This window comes from Triturus cristatus, chromosome 8 (genome assembly GCF_964204655.1).
Source record: "Triturus cristatus chromosome 8, aTriCri1.1, whole genome shotgun sequence".
Classification (NCBI taxonomy): Eukaryota; Metazoa; Chordata; class Amphibia; order Caudata; family Salamandridae; genus Triturus; species Triturus cristatus.
Genome location: NC_140591.1, coordinates 88,508,000 through 88,534,702, shown reverse-complemented (window position 1 = coordinate 88,534,702; position 26,703 = coordinate 88,508,000). Strand labels below are relative to the sequence as shown.

The 26,703-nt window shown below is 45.3% G+C and overlaps 1 protein-coding gene across 5 annotated transcripts in view; it reads left to right on the top strand.

Annotated features, from left to right (window-relative positions):
- Positions 1 to 26,703, top strand: part of GRAMD1C (GRAM domain containing 1C) — a 1,366,575-nt gene that overhangs the window by 434,992 nt on the left and 904,880 nt on the right. For all 5 annotated transcript variants that reach the window (XM_085621077.1, XM_085621075.1, XM_085621076.1 and 2 more), the window contains one exon: positions 25,578 to 25,658. In XM_085621077.1, coding sequence (XP_085477203.1) covers positions 25,578 to 25,658 — 81 coding nt within the window. The remainder of the gene's footprint in view (positions 1 to 25,577; positions 25,659 to 26,703) is intronic.

The window sequence follows — 26,703 nt, the reverse complement described above, 5'->3', positions numbered from 1 at the left end:
TCGACTCCATTCAAAACTGGATGTTAACTCATCAACTGATTCTGAATCCCTCCAAAACTGAATTCCTCCTCCTCTCCTCCTCACTTTCTCCTCCCCCAGTTCAATCATGGATGGATCAGATGAATCTACTTAACAATAAACCCATCATTGTCGACAGCGCAAAATCCCTTGGTGTCATACTCGACAAAAAACTCAATCTACCCTCCCACATAGATTCCATTGCAAAGTCTGCTCGATACTAACTGCGCCTTCTTTGGGGGATTTGTTGCTTCTTCCCGGAGCACGACCTTAAAACCTTGGTCCAATCGCTGGTTCTCTCCAGATTGGACTACTGCAATTCTCTTCTTACTGGCCTCCCCAAATCCCACCTGTCCCCCCCTGAAGTCTGTTCTCCATTCAGCAGCTCATTTCATATGTGGGGCCAAAAGAAGCGACCACATCACACCCATTTTATCCCCCCTCCTTTGGCTTCCCATCGAGGCAAGATCTATCTACAAGACTGCCTGTATCGCTCACAAAGCCTTGCACTCCTCCCCTCGCTACCTGGCGAATAAACAAACTCTCTGGAGGCTCCAGACCATCACGTAATGCAGAAAATGTATTGCTTGAACCTCCCACTTTCAAGAAGGAAAGATCGATGGCCCAATCCTTTTCAGGCAACGCGGTGAGAATCATCTGGAACTGACTTCCGCCTCAGCTCCGGACCACCACCTCTTCCCAGGCCTTCAAAACTGACCTCAAAGCTCTCCTCCTTCAAAGACACTTCCAAATTTAATTCATGCCCTCTATTTTCTGAAAGAAGTCCTTCCATTATAGGAAATTTTGTTCTCCATGCCTATAGAAGTACCTTCCCAGTGTGTTATTGTGTTTTGAGTGTCTGCTATTTAGTGCAGTATTATACCTCTACTTGTACTTTGTACTCTTTTGTAACATGCACACATGTCACCTTTCCTTTTGTAACGTATCGTTTGCTACCTCTTGTATTTTGTTTGCTCTTGATACTTGCACAATTGTCACTATTGCCTCTTGTAACGTAACGTTTGCTTTTGTAACATGCTCACTTGTCATTTTTCTCCTCATGTATCATTACTGTTCCTATTCTGAAGCGCTCTGACACCTTCGGGTAAAGTCCGCGCTATATAAAAACGCATTAAATAAATAAAAAAAATGTTTTAAAAAGCTACAGGACCCCTTCTATATACTGCTATGTGCCTTTATGCAACAGCCCCCAGGAGTTTGTGCGCCCCAGGAGCAGAGGCGCTTTGTTTTCATGTAGGCGCTTCCTTATCCGGGGAAGTCCTCGTCATTCATTGATTGAGGGGAATCACGGCCTCAGACTGGAATATCTGGTACTGTCTCAATCAGGGCCGGACCGGGAACAGCAACCAGCCTTGCAAGCAGGGCCGGACTGGGAAGCAAAACCGGCCCTGGCAAAGTGCTTGGCCGGCCCCCGGGGCTTGGGGGTGGCGCCGAGCTCTTTGCCAGGGCCGGTTTTCGGCCGATTTTGTTACATGGCCGATGTTGCAGCTATGCTGCAAAAACGGCCCTGTAACAAAAATGGCCCCTAGGGGCCCAACACCGGCCCCCACCCGTGCGGCGCACCAGGGGATTGTCCGGTGCCCGCTACGGCCAGTCCTGCCCTGCTTGCAAGATTGCTGCTCCACAGGCCCAGCCCTGGGACATGGGAAGAGGGTGGGTTGCAAGCAAGAAGCACCTCTCCCACTGTTTTACTGGTCACAAACGATAATCTAAGGAAATGTCTTCACATAATGTACTGATGTATTCTGATCAGATTCAAATACTTGTTTCCACCACACTTAATTACAAAGAAAATGTGCGTAATTTGTACTTTCGTAATTCTGGTATATTCTGAAATAGCAGTTTATTTTTGTGGTGTGCTAGAAAAATAACATCCTTCACCCTCACCTCTCAGATGGCTATTCAGCGGGATTGTCACATAAATCCTTTCCCTGTGACATCAGAGGGAAAGAAAGTAAACAAGCTCTCTAAAAGACAAGGCATGCATTTTACCTCTGTCTTTTGACACACAGCAAATGTTACAAGATCAGAACAACATTTAAAACCAGGCAGCTGAGCTGTCTTGTAGGCTTCGATCTAAAAGGGATGTTCTACTCGTCCTTGAAATGCTGTAACCTGCTTTCCCAGACTATCAGAAATGTATCTATAGATAGGTAACCCATTTTTAAAGAAATTGTGCAGAACGCACCGTTTTACATCAGATTTTAAAACTCTTTTTTGTATTGTCAGGGTGGGTGCGAAAAGCACCACCGTAAAGGTAATACAATATTATTATAAAAGATCATTAAAAGTGGTTGTTTTTTTAACGCCCAACTAAAATAAACTGGAATGCTTTGATAACCAAACTCTGGATAGTTTGCTTTGAAATAAGCTCTAGAACCAGTTTTTGATGTGTGATAAATTGAGGGCCGATTCTCAGCGATTCTACAGCAGATGATAAACTTCAGTAAAGAAACCCATGCAAATAGCTTGTCCACTGCCACTAAGCTATTCCAACACAAAGCAACAAGGAAATCCTACTAATTCCATCCAGGCCACGGAAGATTTAACAGAACTCCATAAAAAGCAGGAGAAAAGATGGGTTACAGTGGATCAAATCCAGTAGCTTCTAGTAGGAAAACCAACCACAGAACAGGCCGAAGCACTCACGCATATGAGAAGACAAAAAAAAAAGCAAAAAAACCCCAAGAAAATCAAAAGACATAACATAACCTAACGTGTATTTTTTAAGCACACATTCACCCGTAGGTATCTTGCAGCTGAATAACAGATATTTATTGTTACCCAACTCAATGGTACTCCTTTTTATTGTCCTCAGATGGATGAAAGGCTGAGTAGACCCGCCGGGTTTTGAACCTGTGACCATGAGGTCGAACACAGGCTTCTGCATGGGACGCATTATTCCAATGAGCCAATGGGTGGTAAAGGGAAGCCTGGCTCATGCCAACAATTCCCAACGCACCGACAATGAGATACATATACTGGAAGAATCCAGTCAATCTCAAGTATCAGGAGGAGATCCCTCTCCTTCAGAAGACCTGATCAATCAAACAAAAAGTAACACTGTGGCAAGCACCTCCGATAAAGTAATAAAGGAAACTAATGAAAAAAAACCTTGATGAAGAAAATCGCAATGGAAATGCAAAAACATTCTCTACTGAAAATACGATGTGTAAATTAAAAAAAGAATCAGCTGATCAAAACCATCAAACTAGAGACTATTCAATAACTAGTAGATAAGCAACTACCTCTATCACCCCTCAAGACACTCAGACAGCAGGAATGAGCCATTGGGATTACCTTCTAAAAAGTCCCAAGAATAGCACCCAAAAGCCCAAACTCCTAAACCAGGCACAGAATGCAGCCCATGACCATCCAGGTAATCAACAAGTTGAGAGGCCCAAAGATCCTAGGCCCCTGTCCAATGCAATAAAGGACTGTACGAAGCCAGAACAGCGTCTTTGGGGCCAGATGTACAATGCTTTTTCCGTTTGCTCATGCTAAAAAGCATAGGCCATTTAACAAACAGTATTTTGCAACTTGCAAATAAAGTGCGACTGGCAAAATACTTTTTTGCGACTCGCTGTTAGGAAGGGGCGTTCCCTTCCTAATAGCGACCACAAAGCTATGTACTAATGTTTTGTGACCGCAATTGCGGTCGCAAAACACTCGCAAATTACCACCTACTTCAAGTAGGTGGTAATGCATTTGCAAATGGAAAGGGGTCCCAAGGGGGCATGCATTATTATTTTTTGAGGCCAGTTTCATTTTTTTTAAAACATGCAGGAAAACGGGCTGCATTTAAAAAAAAAAAAAAAACTACTTTATTTAAAACAGTCCCAGACATGGTGGTCTGCTGAACCCAGCAGGCAACCATCCCTGGGAGGGACTGTCATTCCCAATGGGGTTGCAAATTGTGAGAGGCTCATCAATATTCATGAGCCTCGCAATTTGCAACCCCATTGGGAATCACAAACAGTGTTAAACACACTGTTGTACATGCCAAATAGTGCCTCGCAAATTGCGTGTCGCAAATGCGACACAATTTGCGAGGCGCTATTTGGCAGGTCGTACAGCTGGCTCTAAGTTCACTATTTAAAACACAAAAAAGCCAACTCATGCAAGAGACACTCTGCAATCACTCAATAGGCAGAAAAATTCTCTTAACCATTAACCTACAACACAACAAATAATTCTATTACCGGAATATGAATCGCAGGGTCGGCAGGACACACTAAACAATGAGAATATTCTAAAATTAACATCCGAAATTCCAGCGCTAAAAGATTTTGAATCCTCAAATCTTCTATCAATAGAATTCCTCCCAATGAAAGATCAAAAATACAAAGAATACACCTGCATAACCTGGCAAAAAGAAGAAATAGCGCTATGCATACTGGAATGCACGAAACAATTTGAAACATAGGGCCTAACATGAATTAAACCAACAGTAGCACGCTACCCCGACCCTTTACCACGAAACCATCTCATAAACCAAAACCATCTCCTGAGACGAGCTTGTCATATTCAGTGCTGCAGAACGCCCAAGGAGGCAGCCTGCAAACAACGACAAGGAGCAACGACCAGAAGGCCAGAACACCACTCCTGATGCATGTCAAAAGCAATTGGCCTGGCTACCAGCGACCCTTAATTGCCGAACCAAGCAGCAGGCAAGAAGAAATCTGGCCCCCCACCCAAACAGGTTTCAAACAAGCATTTACAATGCAATGGTCTCGGCAATATTATAGGTAGAGCTTTTGGTATTGCTCATTAATTTTGTTTCATTATTGTATCCCTAACTAAATGGCATTGTCCTTTTGTCTTTCCATGAATTTTTTTTGTATATGTGATATATATTGCATTAGCAGAGAGAGAGTGAGGTATTGAAAGTGATTGAGGTAGTGAGAGAGAGCGAGGTAGATAGAGTGAGGTAGTGATAGAGAGCGCGGTAGATAGACTGAGGGAGTGAGATGTAGAGTGAGGTAGTGAGAGAGTGAGGTAGAGGGAGAGAGACGTTGTGTGGTAGTGATATATAAGCATGGAGTGATGTTGTGATGTAGTGAGATAGTGAGAGAGGTAGTGACATAAATAGGTAAAGTGAGTTAGTGAGATAGAAAGAGTGATGTAGTGAGTGAGAGAGATTGAACTTGTGATATAGAGATTGAGAGAGTGATGGGTTTTTTTTTTTGGAGAGCAAAGTACTAAGATAGTGATGTAGTTAAATAGAGGGAGTAGTGATGCATAGAGTTATGTAGTGTGAGAGAGTGAGGTTGTGATAGTGATTTAGTAATAGTGAGAGCTATTTTCAGACGTAGTGAGATAGAAACAGTGAGTGTTGTTGTGAGCTTGAGAAAGATTGAGGTAGTGAAAGAGAGTTTGAGGTAGTGAGGAATGTTGTGACGTATTAATATAGAAACTGAGTGTGATGTAGTGAAGCAGTGAGATAGTGATGGAGAAGGGGTTATTTGATATCTCAAAAACACACTGAATCATTTAAATTCTTTCTTTCATAATGCATTGTACAGTGAAAACAATTCTCTTTCTTCTCCTTTTTCACTACAGCGGGTTTTTATAAAATCCTTCAATCGGAACGCATATGTGTTTTCCCTGTCTGCTTTTTCCCCATAGACTCTTCTCCTCTTAAGTTTTTGTTATTCACTTTACAGGTATGTTTATTCCCATTGTTTTTCCGGTTATGAATGTTCCCATTGTGTTCTCCATCCATCTCTTATCCATTGTCTGTTTTCACACCCAAAAATCTTTAACCATGCCCGTAGGTCTGGCTTTAACGAGGTAGCACATGCAAATGTGGGCATGCACAAATGTTGTTTCCATATTTTAGAGCCTTAGAGCCAGACCTTCCTGCTTTTCCAATAATTGTTTAAACCGGGTACTGCTGTGGTCTGAGTTGAGGTTTGGTTGCTGTCTTTTGAAAGGTCCCAGTAGTCAACATCACGGGGTTTTAGGCACTGAGGTTATAATGAGACACATTTAGTGAAGTAACCTTACGATCTGTATTGGAGCGGGAAAAATCCTCCCTATTCTGAGCTACAGTACGGTCGCCAACTGGCGCACGTGAGAATCAAAAATTAAATGGTTCAATGGCTGTACAATCTTTTTGTGAAAATAACCGGTCTCGTTTATAGAGAAGGCGTGTAAACTGAACCGTACCTGGCACTGCGAAGAAGTTACCACGCTCGGTTAGTTCTTGATGACTGTATGTGCCGTTTCTCAACCCAGAGCCCACTAGGAGTGGTGTAAGTATTGCAGTTAACGGCGTAGAGTCCCAGTCCGTTTTGGCCTTCTATACCTTCCGTGAAGATATCCCCAACGCCCATGAACCAAGACACAAAGACACGGACCACAAGACGCGAAAAACAAACAAATTGCGGACATGATTTTTAAGTGAAAATACTTTACCTAGAAACGAGACGAGTGACAAGACGAAAAATCCACGCATACCCGTCGAACGTACAAAGCCATGGCAAACAACAACACAAGGCAAGCAGGAACAAACACGTCAACACACGGGTCCCAGCAACACCATTATCAATGACAAGTCAGAGCAACACGCATCGCGCAAAAGTGAAACCGCAATGCAAAAGTAAACAGACGGCTGACTTTGCTAAAGCTGGAATGGAAAGAGAAAAGCAAAACGATCATCGGTGGCAGACGAAACAAACAAGGAAAATACCTTACAAATAACGCACAACAGCAAAAAAAGATCCTCACAGCCAGAGAACAATCTTCACAGCTAGAGAACAGCAAAACAATGGCGGCTGGAAGAATCGTAACTTTTTCGGATTCGGGGGCGTGTTCCTGCTGTTCTAAAAGGGCGTGGCTAAAAAGTGGAAAGAACAGCAAGGAACACGCCCCCGAATCTGAAAAAGACGGAGCCTATTTGGAGGGACGGCTCTCTCCTCCAATGGCGGGCCTCCGTTTAGGAAGCCAGCCAATGGAGGAGAAGCAAAAAGAGAGGCGGGCTAAATAGCCACTCTAGGAAACATTAAATCTTCCGACTTCCGGTTCTGCCTTCGGCAGACCGGTAGTCCTCGACCTAAAAAGGGATTGGAGCTATTGCAAACATACTAGCGCTATCCTTTGTAGCAGAAAGGAGCAAACATAACAAGCAACAAGCATTTGCAATGCAATAGGTCTCGCATTTGCGAGAGTTTAAGCTATTGGAATTGTAAATGACAATTCCTTTTATTTATCAGTTTTGATAATTAACACATACATAAAAGGCATTGTCGTTTACAATGCCAATAGTTCAAACTCTTGTAAATGTGAGACCCATTTAATTTGAAAGAGGCTGCCATTGTCCCAGGCTGCTTGGAAAGAGAAAGCATGCATGACGTGCTGAATGTTGCAGGAAATCATGTCATGCCTGCAGTACGAGAAACTCATTAAAGAACAAAGGGGTATATTACCAAGCAGGGTGTTAAAATTATCACCGCTTTAGCGGCAGAAAACTGCCGCTAAAGTGGCGAAAATGGGCTTGATAATATGCCGCATAGAATTCCAATAGAAGCCAATGTTGACACCAGAACATGGGCTTCTATGGGAATTCTCAAGGGCATATTATCAAGCCCATTATCGGCACTTTAGCGGCAGTTTTCTGCCGCTAAAGCGGCGATAAATTTAACGCCGTTTCTTGATAACATGTCCCAAAGTACTTACAGACTAAATAATTCATACTGTGTAACAACAGAAGTGAAAGGGCCAGTCCTCATGGGAGGTTACAAATGAAGACAAGGCAGTACTAAGAAGGTACTAACTAGCATATTACCGAATCAGAACCTAGGATTTACAAAGGACAAAGACAAAAGCCAATGAAAAATGTGGGTGATGAGTGGGCAGAGCTTCAAATCCATACTCAAATACCGCATGCTTCGGAGACGAGCGCATGCACTGCCCAGGCTCGACCTAAAAGTCAATGACAATAATACAAACGAGGTTGACTAGAAAAACAGTGTTTGGACTATTCTGGAAATTCTCTCGCAACCATACAGGGCTTATTTGGTTGTTTGTGTGAAGTGTAATTACAAAATAAAGGGCAGTCTGTTGAACGTCGTCTATTTGTAAACAATAACGTAAGAATGATCAGCTTTTGCATTCCACCTTGTCAGTTTTTGGTGGGGGTAATTTGTAAAATCTAATGCACATGTACTGTCCCACTAAGCTGACTGTCACAGTCTCTGCCCCTTTTGAACCCACCTGCCACCACCTCTGTGCCGAGTCTGGGGGGTTCAAATCTATAAGATTCCTATGTCCTGCAATGAATGAAACATCACTCATAACATCACTGATACAGTCCAGTTTGGATAGCTGTAACTGAGCCAGCCAAAAAAGCTGCAGTAATTTAGACAATACAAAGGCAGGCAGTCTAATACTGCCTGATTTGCAGAACAAGAACTGGAGATGCCAGTAAGTCTTGCTTATTAATGAGCGTGCATCTCTAATCACTGGTGAGGTTAGGCACTCAATAAGTCACCATCCATGCGCTATGTTACTTATCCTTGCACTCATGTATCCATAAACTGACTCATTATTGCATTCACAAACTTACCCAACCCTGATAAAACACGCACAAGTACTCAAAAGGCGTATAAACGTCAAACTGAAAACCTAAAACAAAACATTCTACCGCCAACGGCATATATTTGCAATAAATAGTGCAATTATACATAGCAGCTATAAGTAGTTTTTTTTATTGGTATTGCCCATAGTGCCTTGATGGTTTTAAGTTCCAACACGGCCACCAGATTTAGAAGTAACGCGCTGGCCATCTTAGATTTGTAAAAAAATTATACGCTACGCTTATACCATTCTTAGATGGTCCCGCAATAAACGTTACAATGGGAGTGAAACTGTATTGTTCCAACTGTATCACTGTTGTACCATTTCCAGATGGTTACCATAATACTTCTAAACATGATTGCTGCCTTGGTACAGTAAAATTAATGATCCCATATGGACAAAAACATTTCACAATGGCTTCCCGGGTTAGAAGCAGTGGGTGTGCAGATGTGACGCACTATTGATGAAATAAGTGGCTGCCTGATAGCACTGTCTGCAGAACTGCACAATGTTCTGAAAAGCACAATAAAAAAAAGATTAGCAAAGTAATGAAATGGGACCTATTAAAGGAGAAAATTTTAAACTCAACGGGTTGCTGACAAGCCAAGGCACTGAAGTGCATTTTCAGGCAGATGCACACGCCATCTGAAAAATGCCATCAGTCACATGACAATGAACCCAGTGCCTGAAATGTGCTGACGCATTACTACCACGACCAGTTGGGTCCTTTCTTTGTCTGCATCATATCACAAGCCCTATTGAGAAGAGGTAGGCAGGTAACCCATAAAGCACAATACTCGGTTGATACTTAAAGCGTGGATGGTGGCGCCAGAACTCAACAGTTCCAATCTTGGCTTTCGTACATAATCAGAAGATGGTATTCTGGGCAAATCACTGCTATATGTATACTGCCACTTTTTCTTCTTTTTAGGTTCGGAGAAATTAGTGTAAAAGCTATAAAGCAAAAAATCTGCAAGACAATAAAATTCTCAATGTGGAGTATGGATATAAGGTTACAGTTCAACACTTGATAAGCAATAAACTCCATTTGTGAATCATGACAATTTGAAAAAATTAATTGCTACATTCCTGTTCCTGCCTCCCACCTCCGGGTTTTGCCAGTTAACATAGCTCATTTTTAAATAGTACTGGATGATAGCATCTTGCAACTTTATATAGCTTGAAATAAGAATAACAGAGGGCTCCTTGTCAAGAATAACAGTATTCCATCCCTAGTCTTTTCGTCAACAAACAAAAGCATTCTGGTAGTTTTAGTACATCTCAATGAACCAATTTTACTTCCATATCTGAAAACAATATGTAAATTGTTGGCCCAAGACTACAAATAACATCCCCGAGGACAAACAATCACATCATAATCTTAGCACAAGTAACCAGCATTAGCCAAATCAAAAAGCACTTCTATCCTCTACCTCACATCTCAGCTGAAAGGCTGAGCTCACTCCACTGTCCCTTATGTTGCAGAGCATGCGTACAATACTAGTGTGTACTCTCACTGTCAGCAGCAGCAAATATGTGTTTCTCAAGATACCAAATCCCACATTTATAACAACTAAGGAGCCGAATTTTATTCATTTTCGAAAAGTTGGAAATCTATGCTCTTCAGATTTCCAACTCTGAACTGTAGAATTGTCTACTAGGGGGTTCACAAAAATCCACAGATGTATGCAGTACATCTAAGCAGATCTTAGGTGTCCTTCTGTACCAATATTACATTTTATCCTGAGAATTATCTGAAAGATGGACAATCCCGCACAAATGTTTGCTGGAATTATATATTTGTCCAAGAAATGTCACTCTTTTTTCTCTGAAGGAAAAAGGCTGACCAGGTGTGTAAACACATTCCAAACACTTCCAATGCCCTGTCCCATCCAGAAACGTACTTACTCATGCCTTTTACAGAAGAAGTATTGTGTGGGCTTCCGGGTTGGAACACGACATGCAAAATGCATATGAAACCTACATGTCGCACTCCTTTGTCCCATTTCAAACCCTAAATTTACTACTACAGAAAATCTTCCATAGTACTAAGTTCATTCCGCTGGTACATTTCCACAGAAACTAATTATTTGAATCAATGTCTTACAATCTAAGCTTGAGGTGTTGTAGGTGACACCTAAGTTTATTAACCATATTCATATAGCGCACAAGAACAATAACTAGTTAGGCATTTTGCAAGTAACTTATGGAATAATATACAGAGCCATAACTTGTAAATTCAGGCTATAATGAGTTAAACTCAGATAAAGAGCTAAGTTTATGAAGGACCGCAAAAGGAATGTTTTCTTTATGTGTAGTTCTGACTGGCACAATCTTGCAGATTCCTAGAGTTGTAAATACCACGTGTTCCTCTTATTCCTTGATGCTCAGTTTGTCGACCTTGAATGACAAGAAAGACGAAACAGGCTCATAATAAAACTTACTTCCCTCCCTATGCATCACACAAACACAAAGCAGCAACACCAGATGATATAATACCAACATAATGAAAGTACAAAACGGTCGGATACACAAGATGCGGGACCGATCACGCAACACAACAAAGCCAACACCGATTACAAACAGCGTTTACACAACACAAAGAAACCACCCATAACAGACGCTCGCATCCTTTCTCTTCAGTCCGAATCAACAAAAGCTAAGTTCGAGCTTGTGTGAAGTCTTTCATAAATAAGGATCGTACGTCACAGCTTGCTTCCAGAACGAGTTACCCATCGTACTCCATGTTTAATTAAGAGAATCCTTTTCACTTTTTTGCTCAGTTTAAGGGCTCCACTGAGCCTACGAGGCAACTTTTTAGAATAAAACTGGAGTTTATCGAACATTGGTTCTTACGTCCCAACAGACGATGTTAAAACCCTGATTGGCCTTGCGCTCTCTTATTCCACAATCGAATGAAGTTCACCTTTAAAATGGTGAGAATCAGAAAGAAATTAGGTTTTTAAATTGACAGTCTAAATAGATCTAAGGCGGGTCTTTGTGACTGAAACTCCCTGTAAACTTTGCAATTGGTTGGAAAACAAGCCGGAAGTCAGGCGCCCTTGCCCGGGACGTGGGCGGGGCCTGCTCCGGCAAAAACAGAAACCGGCGTGCCGTGCTAACGCGGGGCTCCCATGCTGAAGGGAGAGCCCCGCGGTGGCGGCCGGAGTGGAGAGAAGCCCTGGGTCCCAGGAGGGGGCCCGGGTGAAGAGTGCGGCGGCCGAGGCTGCCCACAGCAGCGCGGGGCTCCCAGGAGTGCAGGGAAGCCCCGCAAGAGAAGTGCTGCAGCCACGAAGAGGAGCCCCCCCCAGAAGAGCAGCCCGGTGAGTGAAGAAGGGCTGGGGGGCTTCGTGTGGGCTATTGTTGGTGCAAAGTGTCCTTTTGGCATTCTGAGCGGCCCCGTCTCGCAGAGGGCCGCTCCAACGGGGCTGGCATGTGGTCGGAAGGGGGACAGGAGATGTGCATATCGCATGTGTGACCGTGCGTGTTCATGTGCGCGTACACCGGCTCAAATCCGCCAAAAGCCTTGCGCGTGCCCATCTCCTGTCCCACTTCTGAGGCAAGTCATCAACAATAGATCTCGCTGGAGACAGCGCTTTCGCCAGGCGAGACCTAAAAATTATATCTCTGCTTTATTGACGTGAAAGCAGCCTTTGATTGCGTGGATCGAAATAGTCTCTGGAGAAAACTAAGCGTTTGGGATATCCCAGACAGAATTCTGAAAGGAATAATTCTATTTCCTTCAAACAGCTGGATAAGAGTCAAGCTAGGGAATGGCTCCAGGATCTCAAGAAGCGTTCACAAACAAGGGTCTTAAGCAGGACTGTGTGCTGGCGCCACATCTGTTCAACTTGTCTATGTCTGATTTAACACTGCGGCTTAACCAGATTAACTCAATCCGCCGCATCTGGGAAATCTAACTCTTTCGCATCTGGTATATGCAGACGATGTAGTACTAATGAGCCAAACAAAAGTTCGACTCCGGAGGTCCCTAAATGAAATGTATGAATATGTCACAGCCAATAATCTCGAAATCAATACATCAAAAACCAAGATTCCGCAAATCAGCAATCGCCAAAGCCCTCGATTGAATATCAGGCTAAATAGTAAAGCTCTTGAAGCAGTGCCGAGCTACAGATATACTTGAGAGCTTATATTGACAGCAGACTCGCGTACCAACAACAGAAAAACCACATGTCGCTCAAATCGAGCGCATTAATGTTTCCATTTATCACAATGGCAAAACAACTGGAGGGACCGTCCTACACGTCATTGCTCCCAGTAATAGCTGCAAACCTGCTACCCACGATATCTTATGCTAGCACCATCCTACATGGAAAAGACTGCTCTGCTCAACAAACTGCTGGTCACATCTTACAAGCGGGACTTCCAACTACCCAAGTCTGCCTTGCCTTCACAGGTGCACCTAGAATTTGGCCTGATAAATGAAACCGCATGGAGGATGTACTCCGCTATCAAATGCTGGTACACAATTTAAACATGTCTTTGGCTCACAGTCCGATCTATAAAGCTTTATGGGATGACGTTGAAAAAGGCAAAAAATCTACATACAATCAATATCTGCTCAAAACATTAACAATCACCAACACAGTTGAGCTATGGAACAAGAATCTTCATTTTGCAACTTTTAATACACAATAAATAAAGTTGTTAAATTCCATTAGTTATTGTTTGACAAAAACAGCTTAAGCCTTAGATCTTATGGTTGGTGATCAAACATTACAAAACTTTAAAACCGGCACCTTACTTAGGCCTCACATTCTCAGTGGAATAAAAAACAAACTGATGGCAATTCGCTTTGGCTAGCTACTATCAAAAGCAGACTAGCCGTCTTGGAAGCAAAACAGGTCCTCAGCATGCAGGCCTTGTGGAGGATCAAAAGAGGACTTTGTTCATCTAGTTTGCACTTTCCCACACTTACACACAGCACACAGCACGCATCACTTTATTGAAAAAGCTTTCAACGCAAGAGGGCTAAGGACATGCAGAGCAACAATCATACAAGCCTTGGTCCCCTCAGACCCTCCGCTAGATTGCAAATTGGTAAACTACTTAAAACAACACAAACTCTTCTCGTAGGAACAATAGTCCAGTAGGACTATTTATCTAGGGACGTGAAAGTATTCCATTCGTTTTTTGTTTTTGTTTTTTAAACGAAGTAACATGCAGAACTGCCTAACAGTTCCAAACATCATACGCTCTTTTATTATATAGAATTGGCTTTAGGCATAATACCATATGCTATAACACAAAGCCGAAATTCCAGGCACCAACCACATTTGCATAAAATATTGATGTTAGATGAAAACTTTATTGCAGTGTAACTCCGAAATCCTTTGAATATGTTGTACCACCTACCTGTGTGTTCCAACTTCCTTTGTCTTACTCATTCAGGGGCTCTTGTTTTCCGCACTTATAAGATTGACTAGTTATATCTGAATTGTGTCCATTCTTGATGATGATCCCACTTCTGTAGGGCTCAAAACATCGTTGTTCATGTCTTACAGACCTATAGATGATTTAATATATTATGTTTGTTATGGTCGTATGCATAAGCATTCTGTGTTTTTTTTTTCTGGAATTACCTTATTATAGTCTGTACCACGTATGAGCACTTGTTCACCTATTCTTGTAATATGATTGAATTCTGTCAGGACCGTTGGCTTCGGATTATGCTCTACTTAATTCTATAGCAGCCATTTAATAACGTCACCAAAACCAAATTTCCCAGAACTCCAGGGAAATTGGAGAAACAAATAGACAAGCACATCCCTGAAAGGGCATTGTCCAGTCAGAACCAATGATCCAGCATCTAGCTACTATTCAGTGTCCTAGTCTTCCTCTTTCATCACTGTTCGCAGCCACAGATGAGTGTTTTTCCCTTTATTGCATTTTGCTTTAGGTCGTTTTAATATACAGGACATGTTTTTTTTGCCGTTTCCTGAATTATTATTGCAGCAGTCGCAAGACCGTTTGTTGGTCCTACCCAACCTTTCTCTGGACTTTCAATGTTGCTGCATGCCAGGATGAGCTTTTGGACGTCCTGGGTCCACTCACTATGATCCTGGACATGGCCGAGGACTCCATATCCTCGGGTGCCCAGATATCTCCAGAGGCCCTTTCTGGTTATGCTCAGCGCACAGTGGTGTTCCTTGGTAACTCCAACTGTGCGCTCTCCACAGAGCGGAGGCGCTCCTTGCTTATTAAGGTGGACCCGAAGTTGGGGGACCTGACGGATTACGAAGCTGGGGGCGGTGGCCCAGGGTGGATTGTTTGGCAAGCCTTTTATCAAGGAGCTCTGGAAATTTCTGAATACTTTCACGTCCCTAGATAAGGCCCAATCCCCTATCAAACGGGTTTCCACCTACCGGGTTTTCCATGTAGCCGGTAGAGGTAGGGGGTGATCGACCAGCCAGGCCTCCCAACACTCCAGTGGGCGGCCGTTTGGCCAGGTTTGTGCATTTTTGGAAAACCATCCCGAGCAATGCTTGGGTGTTGCAAACAGTCCAAGGTTTTTTACATAGAATTCTGAGGTACTCTGAGTCAGGAGAGCAGACCCAGACCTATCCACTTTTCACAACTTGAAGCGGATCTGATCAATTCAGAGGTCTCCCTCCTCGACAAAGGGGCTATTTGCCTCACATTGCCGCATCCGCAAGGCTTCATAAGCAACATGATTTTGGTAGACAAAGCGGATGGGGGGCAGCGTCCGGTTTTACACCTGCATGAGCTCAATGAGTGGTTGGTTTACCGCCATTTCAAATGGAGCAAATCCACCTCTTGAGGGACGTTTTATGCCCGGCGGATTGGATGGTCCGCTTGAACTTAAAAGATGCATACCTGGCTATCCCTATATTTCTGCCGCACAGGAAATTCCTGCAGTTCCTTTGGCACCTGCGGGTTTACCAGTCTGCTTTTTGGGCTTTCTTCTGCTCCTTGGTGTTTTACGAAGGTGCTCAGTGCTTTCGTAGAAAACCTTCGGGCTCGGGGGCGCCCCTTATTGTTTACCTCAATGACATGCTTCTTTTGGCGCAGGATCCCCGGCGGTTGCGAGAACAGTTGCGACATGTGTTCAGCCTGTTAGAGAGGCTGGGGTTTGTTATCAACACCAAGAAGTCACTGTTGGTTCCAGCTCAGAAGGTCACGTTCTTGGGTTTTGTGACAGACTCTACCGAGGCAACTCTCAGCCTTTCTTCGCGGAAGATGTCCAAGAACCATCACGAGCTTCGCCGGATGTTGGTCAAGGAGAGAGAATACCCCGCAGACATTGCCCGCATGGTGGGACTCCTGTCGCCTCCATTCAAGCCATTTTTCAGGGCCCATTGCATTATCGGGCCCTGCAGCGGCGGAAAGCGGGACACCTGAGGAGAGGGCTTCCTTACTCTTATCCAGTGTCCCTGCCCGACGAAGCTCTGGAAGAGATTTTCTGGTAGCTCACTCTAATGGAGGGGTGAAATGGCCGAGCAATAGTCAGCTCCACTCCAGACCTGGTTATTAAATCAGACGCCAGCAGATCAGGCTGGAGCGCCCAGTGTGGGGATTTTTCCACAGGAGGTTCTTGGTCACCGCAGGAGCAGACTCTATATATCAATTGTTTGGAGCTTTTGTCAGGGTCCTTCACTGTCCGTTGTTGGACCAGAGACCGGGTCCAATCGTGTGTCCTTTTCAAGATGGACAATGCCTCGGAGGACAAGTACATTAATCACCTTGGTGGTACTCGGTCGAAGGTTCTCTCGGTCCTAAAGACAAGCCTTTGACAGTTTCGTCTTGATCACCAGATTTCGGTGACAGCAAAGTATCTTCCCGGATAGGAAAATTAGGTCGCGATTAGCACACGCACCACTTTCGACATTAAAGTCTTTGGAAGTTGCACAAGGAAGTTTTTTGCCATATTGCAGAACCTTTGGGGTCCTTTTTCGGTGGATCTTTTTGCTTCCAGACTGGATCATCAGGTTGCCTGGTTTTTCAGCTTGAGACCGGATCCTCTGGTGGCAGTCACAGACGCTTTCTTACAAGATTGGACTCAGGAGAAAGCTTATGCATTCCCGCCATGTGTGATGATCACAAGAGCTGTGGCTCAGATCAGGCGGCAACGGGCGGAGGTGATTCTCATCACCCCGATTTCGCAGTCGCAAATTTGGTTGCCAGTTCTACCTGAACTTCCTTGGGATTTTCCAATCCGTCTCCCCCAGTTTTCAGAGCTTTTTCTAGATCCGGATCAGGTTCTGCATCAGATGGTGCTGAACTGGTCCCTACACCTAAGGGCATGGAGGATTACAAGAGTCGATGGTCGATCCCAGGCCTTTCAGCATATGCTGAAGACTTCTTGTCCAAGGCCTGGTCCGACAGCACGGTCAAGAGATACCGATCAGCCTGGAGGCAATGGTGTCATTGGTGTGTATGACGGGGTTGCGATCCCGTGGGTGTGGACATAGTGCAGATCTTGAATTTCTGGCGAGCCTGGCCCAAAAAGGTTTGGCCTACCGGTCGGTGAATACCTTTCAGTCTGCCATTTCGGCAGGGCACGTTCCTGTCCAGGGGGCACAGGTTGGGGAGCACCCTTTTGTATGTCGGCTTCTGAGGTGGATCAGATTGTCTCTACCTCCTGAATTGCGATACTCCGAGTTATGGGATGTGAACAAGGTTCTCAACTTATTTTTGTCCTGGCAATCCAATGAGTTCTTGTCGAGGAAAGAATGGTCTGCTAAACTGGCGATGCTTCTCTGCCTTAGCTTGTGTAGACTAGTTTCAGATGTTAGGGCCCTGGATATGACAGGCAGGGTCTTTTCCCCTACCAGGGTTTCTTTTACCATTTACCGAAGAACCAAATGTCACATTAGGGTGATGGAGTACCCCGAATTTCCAGACTGCCCTAAGCTGTGTGTGGTGCCCTGCTTAAAAGCATATGAGGTGATGTCTTTGGAGCTCAGACCTCCAGGGGAGAGGCAGCTTTTGATTGCCCTCCTGAAACCGCATACGGCAGTGTCATCTCCCACGGTTGCATGTTGGGTTGTGCAGGAGGCGCGTATTAACCTTCGGCATTTTGGAGCCCATTCTGCGAGAGGAGCGATTGCCTCCAAGGCATTCACTCTCGGGGCAAGGTTGGAGAACATTATGAATGCGGCAGATTGGTCCTCTGACTCGACCTTTAAAAGGTTCAACTTCAAACCTATTATTGATATGGCCCGCTTGGTGGTAAGTAAGCTTTAAACTAGCAGAATCCGAAGCCTCCGGTCCTGACATAGAATGAAAAATTTCCTAACTAAGGTAACGGAAAATTTCAATTCTGTTAAGGACTCTGAGGCGCGGATTATCCCACCCGCGGAGAGGTTCCGGAATGCCCGCCTGCAGAGCGTAAGAAAAGTGTTCTCTCTGCTTCGTTTGACATGTTGTCATAATGTTGGGGCAGGGTGGTATAGAAATGTATTTTCAATTAAAGAACAGTTTTAAGTACTTGTGATTCAAGGTCCGGATCCTTTTCTCTGTTGGAATGACTGTTTGTTTGAAATGCATTCAATTAATCGCTGATTAGCTTCTAGTTCAGATCCGTTTTCTTTGGTTCCAGGAGGGGATTCTGGAAAGCAGGACGCATAAAGTAAGATGACTCTCGCGACGAAAGAGGAAGACCAGGACACTGAAGAGGGGCTATATGCTGGATCCTGGGTTCTGATTGGACAATGCCCTTTCTGGGATGTGCTTGTCTGTTGTTTGTTTCTCCAATTTCCCTGGAATTCTGGGAAATGTGGTTTTGTTGATGTTATTAAATGGCTGCTATGGAATTAAAGTGAAGAAAGTAAAGCATAATCCTCACCTTAGAGTCCTTAATAGAACTAAAACTTTCCATTACGTTAGCTAGGAAATTTTTCATTACGACCTTCCTAAATATTAATTTTCGACATTAATTGTAGGATAAGTGGTGTGATACCGTTGTTTCTTTTTACAATGGTTTCAAGACGACATGGCTTCACCACCGAAGATGGTGGACACACCTTGAGCAGGCTCAGCACCATCCGCCATTAAATCCTAAATAATCCACTATGACACTAAGCCGAAAGAGGCTCTATCATTCCCTGAAAAGAAAGACACATGTGGCCCCTGGCGATCGTGGCTTGTGAACGCCTTTGGGTCATGGGCCAGAGGTGTGCTTGAGGCAGCTGCCGGGCAACACTTGCCATCGCGGATGGTGAGAGGCTGCAGCAGAGTGACTACGGCTGAAAACTAAGCCGCAAGAGACTCCATCTTGCCCCAGGAAGGTATAAGTGGGACTCACAAGGTCCCCGGCGATTGCAGAAGGGCTGCGTTTTGCGATAGCGTCGGGTCGCAGGCCGGGGTTGTGCCAGAGGCAGCTGCCAAGCAAAGTGGAGAGCCACAGATAGTGAGAGGTGGGCAGTAATAGTGTGCATAGTCCCACCCCCCCTCCATCACAGGAGGAGGGTGTCCTCACACTACAGCCTGGAGTGGGTGGGCTGGGGGCACATACACCTCCTGGGGTTTGCATGGCGCTGACCTGATGACGCAATTGGGAGTGGTCCTGGGCAGCTGCAGGGACCTTCCCAATCCCCCCCCCCCCTAATCTGGATTTAAGCCAGGGGCCTACAGGGAGAGGCTGCTGGGGGGCAGAGAGGCTGCTGAGAAGATTTGCTGTAGAGCTCGGATTGTACTCCCAGCCTGAACTACCTGGTGCAGGCTGACCCCGCAGCGTTTCCCGAACATGGAAGCTTCTGCCACATTCTGGACACGCCTGAGAGCCTGTTCATCGGGGACTCTGCCCTCTGAGTCACAGGAGCATTGTGGGAACCTAGCACCTACAGAGGCCAATGGACAGCACCCTTGCCAGGTACAACTAGTAACCGCCTGCATGCCTCATGGTCAATTCATGCTGAAGGGACTGATTCCTCTATGTTCTTGGGTCGTTCCCCTGAATGCTTGCAATGCCTCACTGGGCAGGCGGGACAGGTCGACTGTATTTCATTGGAGATATTGTCATGTGGTCAGTATGGCTAAGGCTAAAGCCCCCTGCCCAGGCACCGGAACTACCCATACATCTCACCTGCCGCATGAGATTCACTCAAAGGGAAACCCTGCAAAATCTGGCACTACATCAGACAATTCCAAAATCCTCAAGCCATCAACCACTCCTGCTACATCTTGGATGTAAAAATTGGGGCGGTCGGGGCAGATGTCATGGTGATGCGGCAAGGTCTCTGCCAGGCGTGGACAGAATCTCCGAGCTTACATATAGTCTCCGGGGTATATGACACTGGGGTAGAGATGAAGAAATCTATAACCTGGCTGACCACAGTACCAACGGCGCCTGTCCCCACTGTGGAATGGTCGACTCAGACATATTACATCTGGGCCTGCATGCATTTGCAGAGTTATTGGAGCGATGTTTATGCCTGTCTGGTGCATTGTACTGAATCCAAACTCCTCTATATGTGTGAGGTGTGTGTGCTTGGGCTATTTAAGTGAGGTAAAAAGCATAAAGCCATGTCTTGCTTCATGGAGGTGGGTCTAATAGTGGTTAAACGGCTAATAACACGCAGGTGAAAGTCACCTGATCCTCCGCATCTTGAGACCTGGATGCGCTGACTCACCAACTGGGCCCAGGTAGAAAGCATTGCCTTATATCAGGGATGCCATAGGACTCCATGCATATCCGTTAGCTGGCAGCTGGGATGGGATCATGGCTGACCTGCATACGGACATAGCTGATGTTCCCCATCACCAGAGACCCAGTCACCCCGGGGTGGCTCACCAGCTGATGTAACACACACAGAGCCGCCCTATGTGGGTGTTTGCCTGGGAGAGCGCCCCGCAGATTGCACATGCGACATGTCAGATGGGGGCCCTAAAGCTGAGACCTCTGTAGGGGAGCACGGATAATTTACTCGAATGGGCAACTAGGGGGCAGTGGGTTGCTGGTCGGAGGTTTGGGAGGGGGTCTGGGTTGGCATGATGACGGTTTCCAAGTATCCTTTTCTTTCATTTGTGTTCCTGCTATTAACTGGCTGTGGTCCTCAACCGCCTATTTCTGTTATTGTTCACTATTGCTCATTTTACGAGGGGAAGTGTCAAACTGATGTTGGGAGCAATCAGCTGCAAAAACACTTTCTGGTTTGTATATGTAACTTTTACCTGCAATAATCTCATTGTCTATGGTCAGTGTCATTGTTTCTGCAATTGAATACATTGTTAATATTATTGCAAGTTACTGCTACACATTCATGCACGGAAGCAATGATTGTATACTGTGCTCTTGTCATCCTTCTTTACTTGCAATTGTAACCCTGCATGGGTGAAGTAAAAGTACAAAAAGTAATAAACCGATTTAAATTAAAGAAAATGAAGGTTCTATGGTTTAACACCTACTATATGGAGGCAGTGTGTGTACAGCTCCCACTAGTGGGAGTCCAAACATTGAGTTTCTCCCTCAGACACATAGGGTGTTTCAGCCCCTTGACTAAACAAACCCCACTGTGAGTCGGGGATATGCTAGGACAAGTTATCACACTGGAGGGATTCCAGGGATGAGATTTTTAATACATTTATTTATTTGAGTTTTTTATAGCACAAACTAGACCCGAGCAATCAAGTATCGGAGTGCTTTACATGAGTGTAGGAGAGTAGGATCTGCTTCCTATAGTTACCCCCACTTTTTTGCTGATGTTTCACTGTTTTTGACTTAGTCTGGCTGGGATCCTGCTATCCAGGACTCCAACCTAGCTGCTTTCTCTTCTAAATTGATTGCATGTACTTTAGGTACACTCCAGATTGGATTCTGGGGTAACCTTATAAGTCCCTAGTATATGGTATACTATGTACCCAGGGCATAGGTACCCCAGAGGCCTCCCAGGGGCTGCAGCATGTATTATGCCACCCCTAGGAGACCATTCAAAATGACACCACAGGTCTGCTACAGCAGCCTGTGTAAGGTGGTGCATGCACCCCTTACTTAGGTATAGGTTCATTATATCTATCCTATATTACTGCACATATAAACCTATCTGTCACCCCTACAGCAGGCCTTATCAATCCTGAAGGCAGGGTGCTGGGTTTTATGTGAGAGGGTGCCCATGCATGAGCATAGCCCCTCTGCAGCCTTCGGAACCTATTTTCCGGGGTTGTTTGTGATGCAGCCAACCATATATACTAAAGTGCATTATAACCTCGCAGTAAATGCTAACTTTAAAACGGCTGCATGGAAACATGTTGTGTTTGCCCATGGGCGCCAAGACGCCCATGGGCAAACGTGCGCTTTATAAATAAATAAATCAAATCAAATCAAATTTGGTGTCAAACACCTTGGAATCATGGTATGATTCCACTCTCCTAGAGGGGCAAATGTGACATTCCGGGCTACCCGGTACCAGCTTTCTTGACCTGGGCATCACAAAATGGATGCTTCCAGCCACAGACACGAGTCTGCCCTCCTGCTGCTGAGCCAAGCTCAAGCAGGGGAAGGCTTGACAATAGGTTTCCTGTCACAGGGAGGTGTGACCACCTCCCAGACAGGCTTTAGTGAATTGGGGCTGGGTGGGTGCACTCTGAGAGTGCTTTGATGTCTGCACTGGGGGCACATTTGGTGTCCCTGTGCATAGCCCAGCTCAGACCGGTTGCAGGAGCCATTTGCTCGTGCTGTGGCGGGAAACTGGACAAAGGACATGGGTGTAGCCACCCCTCTGTCCTGACCCTCCCATAGGTGTGTTCCCAGAGTTTGTCCCACCCCTTCCTTGGGTATAAAGTAGGAACCCCTGACTACAGGACTTTAGATTTTACCTGGACTAATCTCTGCTGCAGAAACCAAGTACTTCGACGATCTGCATGACGCTGGACGACTGAAGACTCTCCCTTGGAGTACAGGAGTTACTCCCCTGCAAGGCAGGCACCTAAACGCATCTGACCGGTTTGCATCTCCCGAGCTCCTGAGAACTCCGAAGATTTCTGCAACACAGGAGGTGGGTTCCCGTGGTCTCTGAGGTTGATCTGCGCTCTCAGCTATTCTGAGACCCTTATCCCTCGTGGGGACTGTGCAACCCGAACCCCTGTGCACCGTGTACATTTGCAGCAGCATATGCTTTTTGACGACCCCTGAGGCTGCGCTTTGGGCTCGAGCAATAATTCCACTGATTTCCGGCCTACACTCCACGAGTGTTCCGTGGGCTGGTATTTTGTGATTCAGCTCGAGGTCCCTTCGCGATCCCTGGTCCGTAGGGATGTGTGTCCCTGTGAAGGTAACTTTGACTTTCTGTGGGCTTACCTGGTTGCTCCAGACGAGCCCCGACTCTCCATAGCTTGGAGAGTCCCCAGGACCTTGCTGGTCCTCACCGAAGCATCTTTCCTCTGCCCACGTGGGTTGCAGCTGCCAAGGCTTGTTGGTGTTCAATCCAGACACTGACTCCCCTCCCATCCCCCCCCCCCCCCCCCCCCCCCCACCCCAGCACTTGACATCCTTCGTGGGACAGCTTACCTCTGGACTTTGGTCGTCGTCGACGTCTCCTGGGCCTCGTGGCTGCAGAGTCGAGCTTCACCTCTTCTCACCTGAAACACCCAACATCGGTGGGCATTCGTCTATCGTGCCCCTGGTCACTATGAAGTGACCCAGACTCTGTCCCCTCTGCTTTCAGGTTCTTCTCAGCTCCAATCCAGGCTTGGATCACACTGGAGACTTTTCATCTTCCCGGAAGCAGCACTTTTCCACAGCACGCCTTTGAAAACTACGAAGGTTTTCGACATCACTTGACCTCCTATGCACCCGGCTCCTCTGGGATAGGTAACACGGTATCTCGGTACTCTCAAGGGTGCTGGCCATAGAACCTTCTTTGTTTGACTGGGTTTGATTAAAGTCCTCTCCGAAGTGTCCTTAATCTTTAAAATTCCAACCGCGACTTTTCCATAGAGTTGTACAGAGCTCACGTCTGTGTTCTCACACTGCACCCGTCCTCCGTGGGTCCCCTGTGTCACTACCTTGGGTGGTTCCTTGGGGTCCCAGTGATTCTTAGTAGTCTAGGCACTGTGTCTAATCAAGTCGTGGTTGTTATACCACTTTCTTAGTATATGGTTTGGTCTCCCCCTGGAGCCCACTGTGTATTGTGCTATTTACTGTTGTTCTAGTGTTCTCTAATCTCATAAAGAGGTTAGTAGAGAGTGTTTAGTAATAAATGCATATATTTTATATATTTCTTGTGTGGTTCTCCTTTCATTTGGTCATTCCGGAGGTTCTAATCTGGTAAACCAAGCTGCCTTACATTCCTTCGAAACTTAGCCTGAAGGCTGCTCTCCATAGCTACCACTAGGATAGCTTTCAATAAAGGTTGTCTTTAACCTAATCATCAATAAGGGTTGTTTGGACTGGTACAAGGGGCCCACTTTAACAAGTGAAAAGCATATACCAGGCCAACTTCTCACAATGAGCACCAGTTTCGTCACAGATGGACACATCCATTTTTATTAGGCACGGGGAGATTAAGTGATTTGCCCAGAATCACAGGATGATGAACGCCTTTGCCGAGACTCAAACCCGGTTCCCTCGCTTCAAAGTCGACCGCTCTAGCCGTAAAGCAACATCCTCTCCAAGGGATGCCTTGGTATTACTACTCTAAGGGACGTAATGGAGGGCAAGACACTTAAATCCTACGAGACCCTACAAAGTGAGGTCGACCAACACCATAGCCAATTTTATAGCCATTTACAAATTAGGCATGCTCTGACACCATACATTTCGAACCTTCCAAAATGTAACCCTTGGAGACTAAACGACTCCTGGGTGAACTGACCAACCACAAAGTGACACTACTCTATCATACAGTGAGTCACTACACGACAGACCCCTCAGAAGCTCTTTACTCCTTTTGGGAGTGGGATGTGGACACCCTCACAGACGATGAGTGGGCGGGAGGCAGGGAAGCTCTTTGCCTAATATAATTGAAAGACCTACACAGAAGATACCTTACGCAATGCAGACTGTGAAGGATGGGAATATTAGCATCCCCTACTTATCTTACATGTTGGGCACAGTACTGAGACTTTCTCCACACAACATGGATCTGTCCTAGCTGTCTAGGCTTGATCTTGAGATGGAATTTACCATTGGATCCAAAATTGGTGCTCCTACACATTAATTGAGACCTGGACGGTACCTGCCACAAATTGACTCTGCTCTAGCTGGGACTAACCGGAGCAAAGCGTGACATTGCATTCCGGAACATTGGAAAGATGTCCATTCCCACTCCTTGGTGAAGTGGCGGAAATGGTTAGATCGATGTGTGAGCATTGAGAAACCAGTGTATGATGATAGAGGATACCCCAAAAAACACTTGAAAATATGGGGGAAGGGGGCAGAATATCGAAGCTTTCACATTATACTGGGTACTTTTAGAGTGGCTACGTTGGAGACAGAAATCCACACCTACTAGGATTAATGGATTATAGCAACATGCGGCCAGATACAGCCTTAATCCTGAGATTCGGGGGAAGGATGGGGCGGTCGGAAATTGGAACAAGGGAAGTTTGTGGGGTTATGTATCTTGGTTCTTTTTCTGCGACATCTGTCCTGACTTTATTTTGTAATGTTATTTACTGTTCCCTTGCTACTCAAAATCCAATAAAATGTTAGTTTTTTATTTAAAAAACAGTTTCATGCTGCGGCATACTTTTTATGCATTCTTGTATTCATATTGCCAATCGTATTTCAGTACATCTCACACCTCTAACAAGAAGGTATACACTCACCGGTTTCTTTTCTAATTCCGCAAAGGCTGCTGATGAGTGTACACCAATAGTATGCGTGCAACTCATAATACATAGCATAAATGTATTTGGGGTAAACGGTTTAGCAAGTGTATGATAGAGTTGTCATTACTGGGATATGTAATGTTTTGTTGCTCCGGTATTTAACAAAGGTGGGCATGACAACACTTGCTTTTCCCTCCCCACAGTTTTTCTTCACTTCATTTGCGGCCAGAGATAGAAGCTACTTAAGCATCTTCCGAATGTGGCAGAATGTGCTTCTCGACCAGGTAAGTTACATGCACGGGCTGTTGGGGAAGAAACATTTCCAAAAAATGCATATGATCTAAAAAATGTGCCATTAAAACCATTAATGTTGCAAGGTCTAATGATGTCATACTGTCATAATTTAGCTATCAGCATTTTTAAAATGTTGAGATAGTATTTATGTCCTGACAACCTAAGTATTCAGGGTGAGTGACTGTGAAAAGTTGCTTAAATGTAGTGGTAATTGGAAATGTAGTAGCTAAAGTGGTTTCCGCATTGCAGCCTTTTTAGGTCTCGGCCTGACGTAAGCAGCGCATGCGTTGCTCTCGTCATACGAGGCTTCTTGGAATCGATACGATTCCAGAAGCCTCGTCCCTGCTCCGCCTTCAGCTTTCATTCGTGTGCGTCGTTTGGCGCCACAAATTATGCCTAAGGTAGTGCATTGATTGCACTGAAGGCATGTCAATCCTTCCTTGTTGCCAACCTGTCTCCTTTTAGGCACACCCACCGTGATTGGATCTTTTACCCGCGGCGTTACACTTTTGCCTTTAATTACTGGGAAAGCACTATTTGTTTCCCCTTTCGTCTGTCTATCTCAGAGACATGTTGCTTAAATGTTGCCGCCTACCAGAATACCAATCTCTCACCCCGTTTTCCCCTTCTTGCGATTTCGCCTCTTTTCCTTTCAGTTCCTGTCACGCTGTAATGTCTTCTATCCCCCTTCCCTCCACATCAGTCCCACAAACGGTTATTTTATTAACGTGTGGTATGCATTTTTTTTTTAAATTTAACGTTCCGTGCTCTCTGAGGCATTTCCTGTTGCTGACCAGACCGAGAGTTGGTTGCTGTGTCAATTATGTGGCTACAAATGTACATTGCACTATTGCACTTAAAGGCACCGTTGTGGGGCTTGTTTGTGTTTACTCCCGAGCCGCGTCATTCGATGTAAACCCTAGCCAAGGCACAGTTGTGCGCAGTGAAAGAGTAGTCCCCCCCCCCCCCCCTCTCCTCCCCGATCAATTAAGCAGCCCTGCCCCTCCCTTTGTTGGCCTCGCTGTGCTTGAGCAC